The 18627-nt window shown below is 45.2% G+C and overlaps 1 protein-coding gene across 5 annotated transcripts in view; it reads right to left on the bottom strand.

The window, feature by feature from the left end:
- SULF1 (sulfatase 1) overlaps positions 1–18627 on the bottom strand; it is a 290367-nt gene that overhangs the window by 54324 nt on the left and 217416 nt on the right. For 4 of the 5 annotated variants that reach the window (XM_086965850.1, XM_086965854.1, XM_086965851.1 and 1 more), the window contains exons 10-12: positions 18295–18351; positions 12667–12796; positions 5366–5582 (exon numbers count right to left, since the gene is read on the bottom strand). In XM_086965850.1, the coding sequence (XP_086821976.1) occupies positions 5366–5582; positions 12667–12796; positions 18295–18351 (404 nt within the window). Of the gene's footprint in view, positions 1–5365; positions 5583–12666; positions 12797–18290; positions 18352–18627 lie in introns of those variants that run through there. The other variant, XM_086965853.1, reaches the window with a different exon arrangement.

The following is an 18627-nucleotide window of genomic DNA, read 5'->3' as shown; positions in this document are numbered from 1 at the left end:
AGAAGCGTCGCCCCATTGCTCTTAGAGCAGTGAAAAAGGGAAAAATAAAATTATGACGTTATTTTCATTTTATTTTTCGTTACTTCTGGGCTGTGTTTGGGCTGGCGGGGCTTGTGGCTCAGGAAGGAGGAGTCGTTTGTGCACACTTAAGTGCGCATGACTGCTTGGCCGGACGTCTACACTTTGTGTATTCCCCAACAGACTGTAATGCATAGCCTGGTGGGGAATATGCACGGGCTCCTTTAACTCATCTGAGCGCCGATCCACGGCACTCAGACCAATCACAACGCTGCAGCGTTGTAATTGGCTCAGGGGAGCCTGTGTGCTTCCTGCAGCTTCTTCCAGACTGGAGACAGGAAGAGAAGAGATGCGGAGACAGAGGAGAGGTGGCGGAAAAGGTGTTTTAAAAAAAATATTTTTCAACCCGTCCCTCGTCCCGCCACCCCTGTTCCCTACCACCCGCCACTGTGTGCACCAGAAGGGGAACTGCCTTTGTGGCAGCGAGCACACCCTAAGTCAGACAGTAAAAGGCGCATCTCAGCATTCGCCAATGAAGAGCAACTTAAAAAGCAAATCTTATTTGCAGCTATGTGCCATGTCTCCATTACCCCTGGTCTACTAGAACACTTAGAAGTGACTGGATTGGAGGCGCTGAACCTGAAGAGACTTGTTCGCCCTGCATTGTGCACATCTGGGTTTTGGTCATCTACCTCATCTCAGGTGACTAAGGTCCTTATTATGACTTTGGCGGTCCCAGAGTGGGGCCGCCACGCTGCCGCCCCACTCCGAGACTGCCAAAGCCATTATAGACAGCCTGCCAGAGTACAACTTTTTTTTTTTTCTCTGCCGGGCAGATCTCTGGTAGTCCCACTGCGGTGTCTTTGAAAAAGGCACCACAATGGGAGCTGAAAAGGCAGTTCCTGCAGGGCATGGACTGTCAAGTCCATGCCCTGCAAGAACTGAGGGTGCATGCACACAGGGGGCACAACATGTGCCCCCCTGCATGCACACCATGGTGCAGAGGCAACAGGAGGCCCTATAGGGCCCCTGTGCTTCCTCACCACCAAACTTTTCATGGTGGTTGCTCCGCCATGAAACTGTGGCGGTGAAGTACTCCTAATATGCTTGGTTGTGCTGCAGTGGAACCGCCAACATATGAGGGGCCTCAGACCGCTGCCCAACCCACAGGGATCGTGGATCCCTGGCAGCAGCAGCAGTCCCATGGCATTCCAACTGTCACAGTCCAAATGGGGCGGGCGGAATACCAGTCTGGCGATACGCGAACCACCACCACGGGGTTGGCGGTCCATTGGACTGCCAAACTCGTAATAAGGGTCAAAGCCAGCTGGGTACACAGTGTACCAAAGAATGCCTAACCACAGGGACGCAAACACCGTGGAGCTGATGAATGTGAAATAATAGAAAAACGAAACCTGAGAAGCCACATTGGAGGAAACCAAATAATGGAAAACCAATTTTAAGAAATACAAATAATCGAAAATTAGAAGAAGCATTCTAAAAGAATGAATTTTAAGGACAAATTAAAAATTTGCATTAAATATGGGTAGAGTTTAGGGGTAGTGAGGGTTTCTAGATTCAGGGATGTATGAGGTTTTGGGGTAGGTTTTGTAGGGTTCACTGATAGGTAGAGTTCAGGCACAGAAAGATTTTTAGGGTTCAGGGATGAGCGGAGTTTCGGGCTGGTGAGGGTTTTTCAAGGTAATGGGTAGAGTTTAGGGGAGGCGAAGGGTTTTATTTAGAGTTCAAGAATGGATGAAGTTTAGAGGTGGCATAGATGTTTTAAGGCATGGATAAAGCGGGCACTTGCCCATGGTTCCCACCTTAATAGGGGTCCTCTGGGAAAGTGATTTTTTAGTTCTTTATCTACTCAATGACTCTAGCTTAAAGACTTATTTTCACTCTGCCCACTGCTACCTCACATTCGGTCTCTCTCTACCCTGTCTCTTCTTAAGGATTTTAAGACACCCACCCAAACACATGTTAACTGGTTTTTATTTCACCCCATTTCAGATTACTTAACGCCTATTTCAATATTGTTTGGCATCTTGCAGGCTTCAATGAGCAGGAAATGTGTGATAAAATTCAAAGTTATTCCAAAAAGGGAGCCCCAAATATATCTTGCTCAGGGCCCCAACAATACTTAAAATAGCACTATGGGGTGGTGAGGAGTTTTAGGGGTCAGTGATAGGTGACGTTTATGGACAGAAAGAGTTTTAGGGTTCAGGAATGGATGGAGTAGGGTTCAAGGAAAAGTGGAGTTTAGATTATGGTTCAAGAATGGGTAGAGTGTAGGGATGGGTGAGTGTTTTTGGAGGTCAGCGATGGGTGGAGTTTAGGAGTCATGGATAGGTGGAGTTTAGAAGTGGTGAGGGTGTTTTAGGGTCCAGGCATGGGAGGAACAGGTGAATTTTTGGTGTACTGATGGGTTCTAGTGTTCCGGATGGTTGCATTTAGGATTAAAAATGGCTTTCAGGATTCAGGAATGGGTGGAGCTTGATAGTCGAGATGGATGTAATTTAGGCGCGGTGAGGGGATTTTAGGTGGAAGCTATGGATGATGCTTAGGGTTTGTGAGGAGGTCAGGGGTGGAATGGTGTTTAGGGGTGGTTAGTGGTCCGCAAATTAAAAGTATCCAAAATAATTTCTTTACAATGAAAAAGACACAGATCTGAAATAATGTCCCCAGAAGTAAAGCACTGAAATAAATAAATTCCTCCAACAAATATGTTTCTGAAATTAAGACCTCCTACCGCTGCATGTACCAGATCTCATCTCCACACCCCAGAATATTGAGGCAAGGATTAGCAAATTTTGTGGCACAAATATGGAAATTTTGCTGCATTTTTGAGGCACTTTAATCTGCTATTCTGCCTAGAATAATGTCCCCTGAGTCCGCCGATTCCCCATTTCTACTATGATCATCTTTCACCCCCTGCCTCCCTGGCTCCACCCTGCTGGAATCATTGCAGCCCTTGGTCACACCACAGACCATACTTGTTGGCCCCTGGGAAAAGGTTTGTGAGTACCTATCCAATAGGGGTTGGTGAGGTAAAAGCAGGGTTGGATGAGAAGGGAATCAGGTGAGTGAGGTGGGGCGTGAGAAGATGGGATGAAATGGGAAAAAGGGTGGGTGGTGAGATGCAATGGGGACTGGAGTGAAATGGATGGAATGTGAGTGGATGGAAAGAGATAGGAGAATGGTGGGTTGGAAGGCCATGGGATATGGGATGGGGAGGGGAAAGGGGTGGGATGGGATGGGCTTTGGAGCGAGAGGACGGGATGAGATAAGGATAGGGTAGGTGGGTTTGGGGTTTATCTAGTTGCGTTTGGATGGGATGAAATGAGAGGATGGTGAGGCGGGATTTGATGCTGATGGGATGAGATGTGAGGGAAGAGATGGGAACGGAAGGGAAGGGATGAAATGGGCATGGAGGTGGTTTGGTTTGATGGGACTGTGGTCCCATTCATTGGTTTGTAGGGTTGTGTAGTGTAGAGTGGGATGTGGAATAGGGTGGGATTGAAAGGAGTGGGCCAGGGTGGAATGAGGTGTGATGAGAAGGCAGGGTACAGTGCTGCGTGGTAGTTGTTACTTCAATGCTGCACACTAGAATACTGAATGTCAGCGTTGGATACATGGAGAATGTGAGAACAGACAATTATTAGAGCACTTTTCAAAAATCTTACACAAATAAAAGTTATTGGTACCTGAAGCATTACTAAAAATAAGAGTAACTTGTTTTTTTAGCAATTGAAATAACAGATGCTATACTTACTCACAGAGTGCTCTGGTTATTGCCCTTGTAAGGATGAAAAGCTAAGACCCGCTTTACTGTGATTCAACCTACGGACCTGCAGGTTAAACTAGCTGTCTTAACTTGCTGAGCCATCTTGACGGCTGCTGACGGATTACCACTCCTCCACCCCCTCCTTCCGCATCGTAGTGCCTAGTGTGCACATTTTGAACCATAACGAATCAGTCCAGAAAGAAGCTACTCGGTTTCACAGCCCCGCGGGTTTTATATTACCAAGAGAGAGAAAGCACAGCTTGGCCACACCTTCAGGGGCTGGAGTCTACTTCTGCTGCTGAAATCGCTGGGGTAATGCGCCACCCACTGGTAATCAGAGATTCTAACACCAAACTAAAATGGTTTGGATATTCGCGCCAAAGAGGAGAGAAAGAGTTGATCTGCTGCAGAAGACGCAGGGCCTGCTCCACCAAAACATTTCAGAAATGTAGTGCTCCGACTTTACTGGCGGGCGGTGACGAGGCCAAAAGTTTACGCATTCTCCAAATTTCACAGGCACTTTCGTAAAAAGTGCTGCCTTTTTACAAAAGTGGCAATATTGTGATTTTCTTGCAATCGCGAAATCCTGGAGGATTTGATATACACCTTAAAGAATCGGCATGCTAAAGCCAATTTAAAAAAAGAAATCATTCTATTAATCGGTTTCTATGAAATGCTAAATGCCATTCATCCTGAAAGTTTCCAACAGACAGTTTATGTGTCATTGAATCGTTTTCCATGAAATCACAGACAACCCTGTGGAGCAGGTAGGCACAGACTGTGTCTGGTGCTTTCAAGAGACAGCCATTGTCTCTTGGTGCTGTGTATCTGTGAGAGCATGCAGAACTCCAACAATTCGGAGCCCTGATGGCTGTCTGTGACCTCACTCCCAAGCAATCACATGCAATCACCTCCTCACTCCCACGCAATCACCAGGCCTCAGGTCATGCACTGCATGCATTAGCTAAGCTGCGAAACAGTAGAGGGCTGTAGCCGTTCATCTCATTGGCTATCCAGTGCAGCACACGTGTAGAACTATTTCAAGTTGGTAGGCACCTACCATGTTTACAACAGAATGTGTGACGTGATGCTGTATGGTTTCTAGATATCGCAGCTCAACCTCGACACACAGGTTCCTCCAGAGCTAGACTGGAGACCGGCCCTGGTAAACTGCTCGCGAGCCCACGGGAGGGGGTGAGGTGAGTGGGTGCTGCAGAGCTGTTTATCAGGGCCGGTTTCAGTCAATTTTGTTACAGGGGACAGATTTTGCAGATATGCTGCAAAACCGGCCCCCTGTAACAAAACGGGCCCCCTTGGGCCCAAAATAGGCCTCCACCCTGGCGACCAACCTGGGAAATGCCCGGTGCCTGCTATTGCCAGTCCGGCCCTGGATTCCTCATAAACCCAGGACAAGTTTAGTTTAAGAAACTAGGGAAGCTATAAACATAACACAAACACACCCCCTTCACCCCCATTCAGTGGAACGAGAACACAGAAGCACTTGGAACAACTGTTCCTATAGCAGAACTCACAAGACTTGTGTACATTGACATCACTTACTTCTTGTGCCCGGTGTTCTCAGAAAGTGCCGAGGGCCCTTCCTCTGGGCTCTGCCCGGCCTGTAGTCCATGTCCCCGCAGTGACACTCCTTGTCCCGGCCACCATAGGCGCGGGTGTTGATACTTCGAGCTCGCTTCCGGACGGCCAGCTTCGCTGTAGACGCTTTGCACTTGTGAATTCGCAGTTTGCCCGACGGGTCTTCGATGCACTGCCACTTCTGCAAGTGATAAAGGGTGAGGCCGATGATGAAAGGAAACAAAATATGAGCGAGTTGGCACATGTACTCAGACAGCGGGCAGACTCACATATTATTGTTACAATAAAGGAGAGATACAAACCAAGTGGGCAGAAATAAAACACAGCAGTGGACCACAAAACGTGAGGATGTGGATATGGCAGCGGCAGTTTCTTCACTAGGATGGGGGAGCGTTGTTCATCCACCCCACCGTGAGTGACGCAGAATAAACAAAATGGCAATGAAAAGATTTTGCCATTTTGTTTTTATTACTGCAGCAGCCAGCCTACCCCAAGCCCAGAGACATGCAGGCGTGTCCTCTGATGCAGATTGGCAGGAGCAGTGGCTGGCAAGATGCTCCAAAATGCGCTTGTCACTTTGGCCAGCTGTCTTGCGCCGGCCAAAGTGACATGCGCACTTTGAAGCGCTCCACTCAGCTGTACAGGCCTACTGGGCCTGAAGGAGCGTCCAGCTAGCCCACTCCATCCAATCCAGGCTGGTTAACAGCATGAGAGCAGCATCTTGATTGGTATGGGGAGCTTGACTGCAGATTCAGAAGTGGAACACTGAGGAGGACGTGCAGCCATGGGCAAAGTACCATCTATTTAACTTATTTAATGTTATTCTAGTTGTTTTTTCGGACCTTTGGAGGGAGGGGTTGTTTTATTTTGGGCTTTTGGAGGGAGGGGGTATTTTATTTTGGCTTTTGGAGGGAGGGGTGTTTTGTTTTTTGGGAAATGGTGGGGCACTTCACTGGCCCACCATTTTCAAAGGGTACCAGCCGCCCCTTGATATGGGGAAAACACACACGAAAGTATGAAGAAACACATTCTTTGAATAACTAATTTGTCCAAAAACCAGAATAAGAATAAAAGAGTGTCTGGAAAAAAAGGCTTCGAAGCACCTTTTATGCATTGCTGTGGTCAGCGGAAGTCTCCACGTGCATAATCAGTGGCACAGTGGTTGTTAAAATCTTTGACTTTAGACACCTGTTTTTTTGTTTCAACGCCTGACAACGGGCCTAAGCAGTCTTTTTTAGCGGGATTGGCACAGCGGGACGCCCAGTTTAAAACAGCCACCACGCCCTCCAGGGGCGCAGCTTCTCAATGCGGATGAAAACCCCAATTTCGTGGTTCCCATAAGGCTGTCACCGCGGGCTATTCATTCGCGGTGTCTGTCGTCGCATCAAGCGAGACACTTCTGACTGCCCTGAGCGATCCACCGGAGGAGTGCAGCCGGAGAGAGGGCGGCGGCTCTGATGTAGGACTCTGACACTATAGCCAACATGCCTGCAGGGAATGCAAGGGAACACCAGCCTCATCTGAGACCTGGTGTGGGTGGGGCTCGGTCCAGGCATGAGGCAGAATTAAGGTGCACATAGGTTTCGGTGTAAACAGAATCCACGCGAAAAACTTTCTGCCGGCATTTCTCAATCTCTAAACTGCTTTCCTGCCCATTATAAAGACATGGAAAGTGTAAAGAGCGGAGGGGTGGGGGGTGAATCCATACGGGATTGCGCAGCTCAGTATTTCCCGTGCAAGCATGAGTGGCCCCCGTGGTCCAGATCAGGTGTCTGAGAGGAATGTTCGAGCCCGGCGCTGTGCGAGACACCTCAGCTGCCCTCGAGAGTGGGGGCACCCTGCAGTCACAGGGAGGTCGGCACAGGGCGAGCTGGGCCCAGGGCGCCAATCTCCAGAGGGCTGCAGAACTGTCTACATTAGAGACAGGCAAACAGCAGCGCCCCCCTCACATGGCTCCCGTGATTCAGTAGGAACCACTTGTAATTTTTTTTTCTATACTGTGCTGTGGGCGCTGCTTTACACATCACCAGCCTCCTTCGTTGCCCTCCCGTTTCCCTCTCACCTTCTGCCGCCACACCAGGACAACCTACCCCCAGCAAACAACTTTGAATTAGCATGCCAGAGCTAATGGGTGTTTCTGTGCGTTGGGGGCGCAGGAGTGAAGGCGTTTGTGTTCAGAGGCCAATACTGTAATTAGGACACACACCCCCACACCGCATTCTATTCAGCAGCAGCGAGGGCGCCACAGGTCTGTCTGACCAGGGCACTGTCCGAGCACGGCCGTCTCTGGGTGGACATGGGACAGACCGCGGCCCAGCAGGTGTCACGGGCCTTAAAGCAACCAGTAAATGCTCTCCAGGCCTCCGAGTTGGGCAGTCACGGGCAGCCTTAATTGGGGTGCAGCGGGTCACTCACGCCCCAAGCCCGGCGCCACTGCACCTGCTGCACAGATGATGGCTGACCTTGATGCCAGCAGAGCCAGGCGAACTGAGGAGGATACGAGCCCGTCCCAGCGCCAGGTTCTGTCATCGCAGCCGGAGCCGGGCGGTTTCCTGAAAGAATACGAGCCTTATCCTTTCATCGGTCAGCCCTGCGCGCAAACCCCTGAACACTGTCAAAGCGCCAACATGGCTTTAACGGCGTGTAAATGCTGGCTGTCATCTCAGGGTTGGTCACCCGACACCTCGGCCCGGCTCTCACGGTCTGTGTGTTTTTATTCATCCTCGCAGCTGCCCGTGAAGCTGACCTTTACAGCCGCATGGTCTGGCGGGTATTTATTTTATGACAACATGGCTGACGGGAGGCACGCCAAGCCGCACCTACACGTCTCCCTGCGAATGCCCCGCAGAAAATGATCTGCTCTTTGATTGACGGGGTACGCCTTGGACTGCTCTGACCCTTAATGGCGGCCTTGACATCAGTAGAGAAACGTAACATGACTAGGGCCCTCAGTAGAATGTGAAGAGGGCTGAATTGGGGCCCACGCTAGGGGTGCCCCACTCCCCCAAGGCGCCGCAGGGGCCCGTGTTCGCCCCCTGCTGGTCACCGATATCAGACTTAGGGTATGCCACAATATGAGTGAAAGAAACACACTGAAGCGATCCATCGGGTCTATAGGGGCATTACCGACAGGTACCACAATTGTTGTCTCAGGAGAAGGGGCAACTTAAGACGCATCTGACGGTAAAGCACGAAGCTTTGACTGCAAGTGCGAGCTAGAAAAGGGTTAACATAGTATCTAAAATATTCCAGGCGGTCCTTCTTTCGTGTCAGCGTATAAACCTCAAACATTTAAAAAACAGCACCATATTTGTAACCACCCCTTGGCGGAGCCCAGGAAGCAGCGATGAGCTATTAAGACACAGCGGCTGTAGCCAGTCGAGGGAGGCAAAGTTCCCGACGGGACAATTGAATTGTGTCTCAGCCCCTCGCCCCTCGCGCTTTGCTTAATTACGTTAGGAGACAGCCTCATAATGCAATTAATCAAAGATAGAGGCGGGCTAGGAGTAATTTAATTACCAGTAAGGAACTGTTGCCTCCTGCTTTTCCGCTTATGTGGCATATTTGTGCCTCCACCCTTTCATATTCAGACGCCTCTTTAGGGCTCAACACGGGGTTATACCGTGTATTGTTGAGGTATGCTAGAGAAACAAATTGCTACTTATAAGGCCATATTTCTTCAAAATGAAAATAACACGATGCTGAAACACTTGGCTCGCATTTAAAACAATTATTGCATTGTCGTTCCAGTTGTGACTTTTGAATGCCTGGTTTTATTGACCAATTGATCTTTGGCTTGTAATGGCGACACATTATACACAGAGCACCTTTCCAGAAAAAGCACACAAAGAAATATTGACGCACGTCCCAGCAGCACATTACAGTGACATTTTCTAAATTTAGTGGGTTGCAGTTTATCCAGTTATCAACAATCTAAACATCCAGAGAGGGTTGTAATGTGAGGAAAATACAACGCTAAATATTCATTCTACTTTAGGATATTTTAGTTTATGGAGGATAATTTTAATATGGCACAAATATATCTGAACCTATCATTGATTCTTGCTGCAAAAATGTCTCAGCATATTAAGGGGTTATATGTTCTGAGACCTGGGGTGGAGACATTTACCCAACTGTTCTTGTTTCCTTTCAGAGATACCTAATCAGATGACACAAAGCAGTCCCTGTGCTATAGGGAGTGGCGCAGTGCGTTGCAGGGGGGAAGGATGCGCGCTCCTTGCTGTGCAGAGCGCACTCCCTTGTGGCAGCATCAGGTAGGGGCATACAGAGCCCGATATAGAAAAGTAGGAGGAGGGGCTTGTGGGCATTGGTAAAATGTTTCCCCCTCAATGTAAAGATTTTAAGTAACTACTGTGCTCCAGACTAATAGATGACCGGTTTGGGGGATGATAAAGAAACGAAAAAAACAATTCCAAAAAGTTTGTTGTGCAAATGCTATAGCTACCAATACAAGTGTTACTCGCAAGGTCTTCGGAACAGTTCCCTCATGAAATTAAGACGCAACGCTGTGTCTCTTGAGTCCCTCGATAGTATGGATATACTCAGGGCTGTGCCGGCCACATGGCCATGGTGGGCCTGGGGACAGCAGCTGCTTTCATGGCTGGATGGTCTTATGCAGTGCTTGAAATGGAAAAGTAGAAGTGGTGGTACCCTGTACCAGAGTACCTCTTGTTTCAGATAACGGCCGGTACTCTCCAATGAAAAGTATTATGTCACTCTTGAGAAGTGCAGGCACTCTCTTTCTCAAAACAAAAAGTGCTGGTACTCAGTACCTGACAGTACCGGCCCATTTAAAGCTCTGGTCTTATGCATTCCTCAGTCTACTATCCAAGCATGTACAGTACCGGGGCACTGGCAGACAGCTTTCTTATGAGGATACAAATACTTTCTGGGACAGAGTAGTCATGCTTTCTGCACACACTCAGTTACTGGATTTTTGTGAGATTTTTGACAACCACCTTAAAATCCATCACTTTTTAGACAATATACTTGGAAAACTGCTGTAAAATAAATCATATGGATAATTTTTAAGACTAAATCTTTACTCACTAACCTCATTCAGCTGCATGTAAAACTATGGGATTGGCAGATTACATTTTTTTCCTGTGCTTCTTTTCACTCTCCTTCCTGCCCCCCTGTGTGATTTTCTAGAGCAGCCCGAGGCTCCCTTTTAATTGTGCCCATTACAAATCATCTGTGGATTCAGCAGCTTAAATCACAGTAGAGTTTCACCCCCTTCCCCTTTACGCACCAGACAGACGCTGCACGTTTTGAGTCTAAGCACACCATAGTAAGGAAGGTAAGAATGTTCTACATTAAAGGACGTGGGTGCACAAATCAGCCATTAGGCCTAGCCAGATGGGTTCTTGGTATTGTGCAGATTAGTATAAGAGAGTGAAGCTCATGGGAAACATTTTAAAATCATTTTTTTTTTAAAGAGTTTGTGGTCTCATGTATTGCATATAATGATATCACTACTGGTTCCTTTAACAGTAATCTGTCATGGAAGTGGGCACAGAAAGATAGCTTCATCTACTGGGCATATTCAAAACCAAAGGAAATAAATCAAAGGACTGCATCCGTTTGAAGCACCTGCCACAACTTTCTTACGATTCCTTTGTCTTTTTGCACACACTTGCTAATCCGGTTTTATCAAGGGGAGTGTGAAATTTGCGTAATGTACTTTTGTGCAATTATGAAACATGTTGGCAAAATTACGAGTATTTGCGCAAAATGCCAAACTGGCACCTGGTGCTGTATTTTAGTGTGAAATGTGTTCTTGTGTCCACTTTAGAAACGAGAAAGCGTTTTGTGGATACAAAAATAGTACAAAAAAACTAAAAGCAGCACGAACAACAAACACCTTTGCTTTGTCGTGTGAATTGTCCCAGTAGGTTCGAGGTAAACTTTCACTTTTTACGTTGAGTAATTAGGTGATGTGTGTAATTAATGTTACTAGGCTTCCTTGCTTCTCTCCAGGACTTATCATCGCAGTTGGAACAGAGGGCAGTTACCCTGCCCTGACTTGCTGATTACATGATCTTTGACCTCAGCAGAGATGGGGTGTGATGGTGAAATCTAAGATGTTTAAGACACAACCACATGCTTTTAGCATTCAGATGACTCCTCCTTTCAGCACAGCGCCTATTTCTAAGCCTGAAAGCATAAGAGTGCAGCCAACATGCTTGTGCTAAAGAACACAAGTGGTCCTTGCAGCTGTGAAGATTCCACACTGTGATCAACAATCAGCAGCGAGTCATCTCGTTGCAGTTCTCACCACGGACTAGCAGAGAGAAGGGTTCCTTATGCCAATGCAGATGATCGCGCTTGCTGTGCAGTTGAGTTCTGCATTTTTTGGGGAAAAAAGTCAACTGACAATTTAAATTGGAGCAGAAAGACGGAGAGGCAGGGCACAATGCCCAAATATTGACATGGCTGTTCCAGCCTGCTGCAGTCAGTTCTATTAGCCAATTAAAGTACCAGAGAAATTCGAAATTCACATAAATTGCTTTCACGTACTTGCACAAAATTACAGCAAAATTATACGAAATGCAAATCCATAATTTTGTGCTCTATTTTAGCGCAAAATGTGTCCTTGCGTCAATTTTTGGTGTGAGGCTATAAACTAAAGAGTCGCAAACAAAAGTCACCAGTGAAAGGCACACAATTATGTCAAGTGGTGTAATGGTGTAATTTTGCGTAAAACATACTTGACACATTCCCAAAATTAGGTGAATTACCCCTGCGTAATTTAAAGTTCACAGAGGCCTAAAAACTACTCAGATGTTTGGAAGATCTAGGATGCTATTTCATACCTAGCAATTCCAAATTCTTACACGTTCCTAAAGTCTTAGCAAGACGCCTTACATAAGTTACAGTTAATTATGAGTGGAATGTTACAAGCACTGGAATTTAGCAATTTCATGTAAGCCATTTGGAAAGCACTCATTAACACATTAGGTTTTTGCTTGAATTCCATGCAGCGTGCTGTGCTCTAAAGAATAGGTGCTGATGTTAAAAAAATATAACAATATCACATTATTAAGCAGAGTTAGATACTCATTTGATTTTTAAGTGCTGAATTACTCATGCCACGGCTACTCATTCAAAGAGGCGAATGAAATGTAAGTCAACCTAACGAGATATAGATGTGCAAGCAGGTTGCCTAGCAGAATAGTAGTACAACACTTGTCTATTAGTCACCATCGGAAGGTGCTACATTCTAGCACTCATTTTGTGCTTACCTGTCCATGCTGCTCACAAGGAGTCTGGTAACGTGCTTGCTGACACAGCTCTTTCACCCGCTCATATTTCGGTAAGTGATTGGACTGTGGGGTGTTTTTGGTGGGTTCTTCCTTCTTCCGCAAGAATTTTCTTTGAATGGAAGTGAGACATTAAGCAGTTTGTGTAGCTAACATTTTCAACTATCTCTGAAAAGTGACACCTTAAGTAATAAACATGTAGATAAAAGTGACTCCATTGTGTTAAGGAATGACGCATGGTGAAAACCAAATGTTTTTATCAGTATACAATAGACGAGTCAACTCTGTCTTAGAAACTGGGATACAAGAAAGACACAAGTAAAAAAAAAACTAGGAACATGCTAATGTACACAATAATATTTTGAATCAATGGCATGCAGATGTCCAAGACACCCAATTACAGATTAAAAGCTACATTGATAAAGTTAACCAATGACCATAGCTGAATAAGAACACTGACTAGATGTTCACCAACATTTTTCTATATTACATAAATTGTTCTACGATATTTGCCTTTAATCTTTTAAATTTAAGGCCTGTATGTCTTCACAACTGATTCAAGTGGACAGGTCTGAGCCTGTGCAGACATCTAATAGAGACCGCTATATCCCTGGATATCTCTTGATGTTACTCCTGAGCTCGCAAGCTCCACTCATCTCGGGATCCCAAGCTCTGGAAACAACTTTTCCAAATCATTGTCTTCTAGTCTTTAAATCCAATGAAGACTACAGATGCTAGTAGGCATCATCAAATGAAAGCTCAGGACTGGAAAATGGAGTCAACAGGCAAACCTGGACACAGTTTGAGATTATACTAAAACTCATAGGTCAGTTGAAGATTCGCAAAAGTATAATTTAAAACAAACTGTGGAATGTTGCTGCTAAGTTATTATCTACTGAAGAATGGGCTGTCTAAAATGTCTCCTACTGAAGGATAAAATTGCCTTTGGAAAGGAAGAGCGGCCACATTTTGTTCTCATGGGACAGCGCTAATGGGACCCTGGGAGGTTTATTGGAAGGTGGCCAGGCACCCAAGTCAACAGTTTTTGATCTTTTGAACAAGAAGGGCCCAATCGGATGCAGTGTTTGTTCCAAATTCTTTTTAAGTATTTCTGATAGAAGTGAACATGAGATTTCAGAAGGAAGCAAGGCATTCCTCAGTGTGCTGCCATTCTCTCCCACGGTCAAGAAAACAGAGAGTGATTCCTTTTAGGGATCTTTTCATAGGCTACTTTACTGGAAATAAATCCCTCATTCAAGGTTAAGGATTTCCTGCCATCATCCCTAGTTGTGAGACAGGGCATTAAATACCATACTGAAGAGCTTTCGGTTTTATCAAGAGTTAAGATTGATGAAAAACCTCTGTGCTGCTGTGAGGATCTTGCAACATCTTTCAGTCTTCAAAGGGGCCAGCCACACTTGCAGCATTTTCTTGATCAATAAAGCTATCCTTTGAAGCCTAAATGAGCTAATCCAGGCTCATGGAGACCTGTTTGGAAGCCACCTACAACTCACCCCCAGCTGAAAATCATTTGTAAGAAATCTGACTGTCAGAAAATTATCTGGAATAAACCCACTGTATTGATCTGAGAGCCACATATCCTTCTTTGGCCTCCTATGAAGAATTTGACACGCAAGCGAGAAGAGAAGCTGCCATAGAAGCATCTGTTTGCCACAGTGAATATCTTACTCCTACGTAATCTTTCACTGTGCATGTCATCAATTCCTTTCTGCAACCTACATCTGCTGCAAAGCAGACTGAGGTAAACCGAGGTCCGATATTTAAGTTACACGTCAAAACACTAACCCATAAAATATGGAAACAGAGAAAGGTGAGTTTAGAGCGGAGAGACAAAAAATAAATTAAAAACAGAACATTAGAAAAAGTTAAGAAAGGAAAACAGATGGGGAAAATAAGAGACCAAAAAACCTAGGCAATGTATGCTACATTCTTGCTGTGATGATCCAACAGATGAACAATACAAAGATGGCTAGTTGAGTGCAATCTTGAACAGGTATAATCCAAGAGTATATAGAGATTCAGGATTACATGGCATAGGTGGGTAAAACCCAGTAATGATATTAATTTGTTTCCACAAAAGATGGTGATGACATTAAGTAGGACTTCTGAGGGCAGGTAGGATTGGTGATTCTCCCCGGATTACTTTATTTACTCCTGAATATTCCCATACCGCTCACCAACTTGTTCTTCCTTGCATTGCGCAGCCTACTCCTCAAACTCATTTGGACCTCACATTAGCTGGGACACGATGGTGCTCCCCTACGAGAGGCAGGTTTGGAATATCCTACTTCCAACTTTATTATCGGGCTCCTCAATGCCAATATGCCCTTCATGGGTACCATGTGGATGCCAGACTGCTGTACAGCAAACATGAGGTGACCTTTCTGCGCCTACTCAGCTTGCCTCCATACTTCCTAATGGGATCCCTCCAGACCCGAAGGATGTTCAAACCCTTTCCACTACCTGCTGGGCATGGAGGAAACTAAAACGACTTCTGGGTGGCACCCTCCCGCCTTAACACTGACAGATGACCCTTGGATCTCCATGACTTACGAAACCCTGGTAAAATGTACCAAGTCACGTTATGGCCTTTACATTTTGGAGAGTTATTCCTGGAGGTACATGCATTAACACACTCTAGGGACATGTGCTTCACTGAGACTCCACTCATGGAATTTTTAGTCCTGCATTGCATACACAACGCATTGAGAACTACCATATTGACTTATCCGATAGCACCAGACGAGTTCCCTCCCCTAACATTAGTAATTAACGATCACAATGGAAGAGGATTAGTCTCCAAACTGTATAATGCCAGTATAGACCTGCTCCCATCTCTAGATGAAAACTTAGAACCTATTGGGAAAGAAATCTAGGGAGACCCATAACAGATATGCTGCACAATCCCGGATTGCTTCGCCCAACCATCGTCAGAAACTTAATTTCAAATTTTTGCAGCATGCCTACATTAGTCCTAATGACCAACACAAATATGGCCAGACGTGATCTTCCGATTGTTTTAAAGGCCACACCTCTGGTGCAGACTTTCTCTACATGACAAGAACATGTAGGCACATAGAAAATTATTCAGGTGAGATTTTTCCCCAGCTAACCCAAATGTTAGAGAGGGACCTAGAAGCAGATCCCCTAATCGCCCTGCTGGGTTCTGTAGAAGATCTTCCTAAAAGTAGTAGATGGTTCACCGCAATGGCACTACTACTGGCCAAACATGAAGTTGTCCTGCATAGGGGTAAGCACCTGCCCCCCCATCGCTGCCAACTGGCTCGCCAGCATGATGTAATGAGCTGTATGTCTCTCTCCAATCTGAACCTCTAGGATGAAAGATATGTTGCAACCCTTATGCGATTATCTACTATGACCACTGACTAGTCCCAAGATGCCCGCTCTGTCTTATCGAAGCATTCCTATCCTAATTGGTAACTACTTAATAGCCGTCTAGCTCCATAGACCCTTATGCTAGCCCCTCACAGACGCCACGCCCGGGATAAAGCCTTGGGGCTCCGCAGACTGCCCCCCATACATTTCTCTAATCCTCTACCCTTCTTTCTCTCCTCGTCCTTCCTTCCCCAGACCGTAATATATTGACTCTTCCATTCCTATCGTCTACCCTCAACAGTGTGGACCGTGGGACCCTTTCTTTCTGCTACAGAGGAAATAGCAGTACTTACTAGTCTTTCCCCTGGTTTATTTTCAAGCACCTGTTGTAGAACTGATTACAGTGTATCTATTTGTGGTAACTATGCTTCTTTGTTAAATGTTATTTGAATTCTCAATACCTTTGTTTCTTATACAATACTGTGATTACATAACAAATATTCCGACACTTTCTGCATTATCTTTGTATGCTATTATATGCTTGCTCTTTCATTGATGGATACTTTTCCGCATGTACACTTCTGCTATGTTGATTCCTTTAAACTAAATAAAAAAGTTTTTTAAAAAGGTATGAATAGTGAGCAGTAAGAAGATATTGTAAGAACTCCATATTTCATAGTACAATGCTGTTATGAACTTAGCCGTTATCCTAGGTCTGATGAAAGCAAGAGCCGCGGCCTGTAGTGAGTTGTGATATGTAAATCCTGTTTTCTAATAAGTTTATGATGAACAAAAAGTTGCAGGACATGAATAATAAATAAAAAAGGGAATAATTTAAGGCCATGACAGATTTAGCGAGATTTGATTAGTCATGGGGGTTTGAGAGCTTTTCTCAGGAGCACTAACCACTGGCGAGGATAAAGTTAGCTAGAGCTCGAGAATAAGGAAGCGACATCAGCTTGGTTTTGAGATTTAGGGACAGTGTTTGCAGGAGTAAGATTAAGTTGCAGTTCTCCACTGCAAAAGTGTCCGCTATATGGGTAGGTCCATACTGGAAACCAAACTCTACCCTGGCAAAAAATGTCAAATCAGCCCCACACAACAGGGGGCCATGACCAAAATAGGGCTAATAGGGCATGGTTGGGTCATGGCAGCCAATCCACCTCGGATACCAGGCCCCTAGCTTGCATCCCACTGAGAAAAATGCTAGAATGACTAGTTAGTCGTGTATTTGGGCTGACTCTTGGGGCAAAGGTGACAGTGACAACACTGTTGCAGATCCTGTCGAGGAATTCAGATACTGCTTTCTGTTAGGGCCTATGAGGCAGAAGTTGCCTTTTCTGTTCTGTTATTTATATTTATATCGCGTGTAGATACTCGGCAGAGTGTCCCGGCGCGGACTTGGGAAAAGGAGACATAAGCCAGGGTAACTGCTAGAAGAGAAGGATTTTTAACTTTTTCTTGAAGATTGTAGGATCTTGTATGCCGCGCAGCGCCAGGGGTAGTGCATTCCATGCCAAAGCAGCTTCTTCTCCATCTCGTCTGTTTCTCGTTCCGATTGGTTTGCTGTTTTTCTATTTGCTCTTTACTTTCTGTCCATCTGCTATAAATTACTTTGTCCTAGGTTCTACATGAACTAAAGTTCTGGCATGATTCGAAAAGTTGATTACAGTATTGCATTTGCTGTAGATACTAGAAGACATTTTATGGATTAAGGACAGGACATTGGTCTTAGTCTTCTAAATTCAATAAACAGTCCCTCTCCCACCTTTATCACACATAATCTACTGAATAATACATTGTGGATGGGCAGCAACCACGTGCTTATTATACCGCTCACCCTACTTGATACTGAGCCAGATATTTAAAGACAATAATATATATGATAAACCCTACTTATTCAAAGTCTACTAGCACATCTTGACACTGTCTATCTAAAGGTCTGCAAATTCTGCCTATTTTGCTAAAAGTTTGAACACTGACTGCTAGCGTAGCTGCTTATGTTAATCGGCATAGTCATCCAATATGTATACACAAAGCTTGTACATAGTGACAACACTTACAATTTGTCTTCTTGTTATCATCATCAGAACGAGGCAAGGGCCAGTCAAAGCTGACTTTCCCCAATCAGTGAGCCTCAGGCTCAGCGCACAGGAACTGTGGTCTTCTGACTTCAGACTCACACTCTCTGAAAGTACTAGCCAACAAAAACAAACATTTTATATAATAGCACACTGTGAATTTTATAGTTACCCTCTTTCCACCAGAAAGGTGTCACGCCAAATTTTGTTCTTTTTGTTTGTTCGAAACCTGAAATTAAAATGACAAATACGTCTGCCATCTAATCTGAACACAACTGTGCTCAAATATATTACTGTGAGGAGCGTATCATTTCGGAATACCAACATTTTAAAACAAGTACACTAAAACCAAGGGTGTGTGAAATTGTAAACATAAAACACAGAAAGGAAGACAAACAAAGTAGCAGAATAAACATATGAAAGGTAGATAAATAGGGTTTCAAAGATGAATAAAGAAACAGAGATTGGCATTAAGAGAGAAAACAGGGAGGGTGTGAGACCACAA

The sequence above is a fragment of the Lissotriton vulgaris genome, chromosome 4_1 (genome assembly GCF_964263255.1).
Source record: "Lissotriton vulgaris chromosome 4_1, aLisVul1.2, whole genome shotgun sequence".
Taxonomy (NCBI): Eukaryota; Metazoa; Chordata; class Amphibia; order Caudata; family Salamandridae; genus Lissotriton; species Lissotriton vulgaris.
This window is presented reverse-complemented; position numbering and strand designations above follow the sequence as displayed.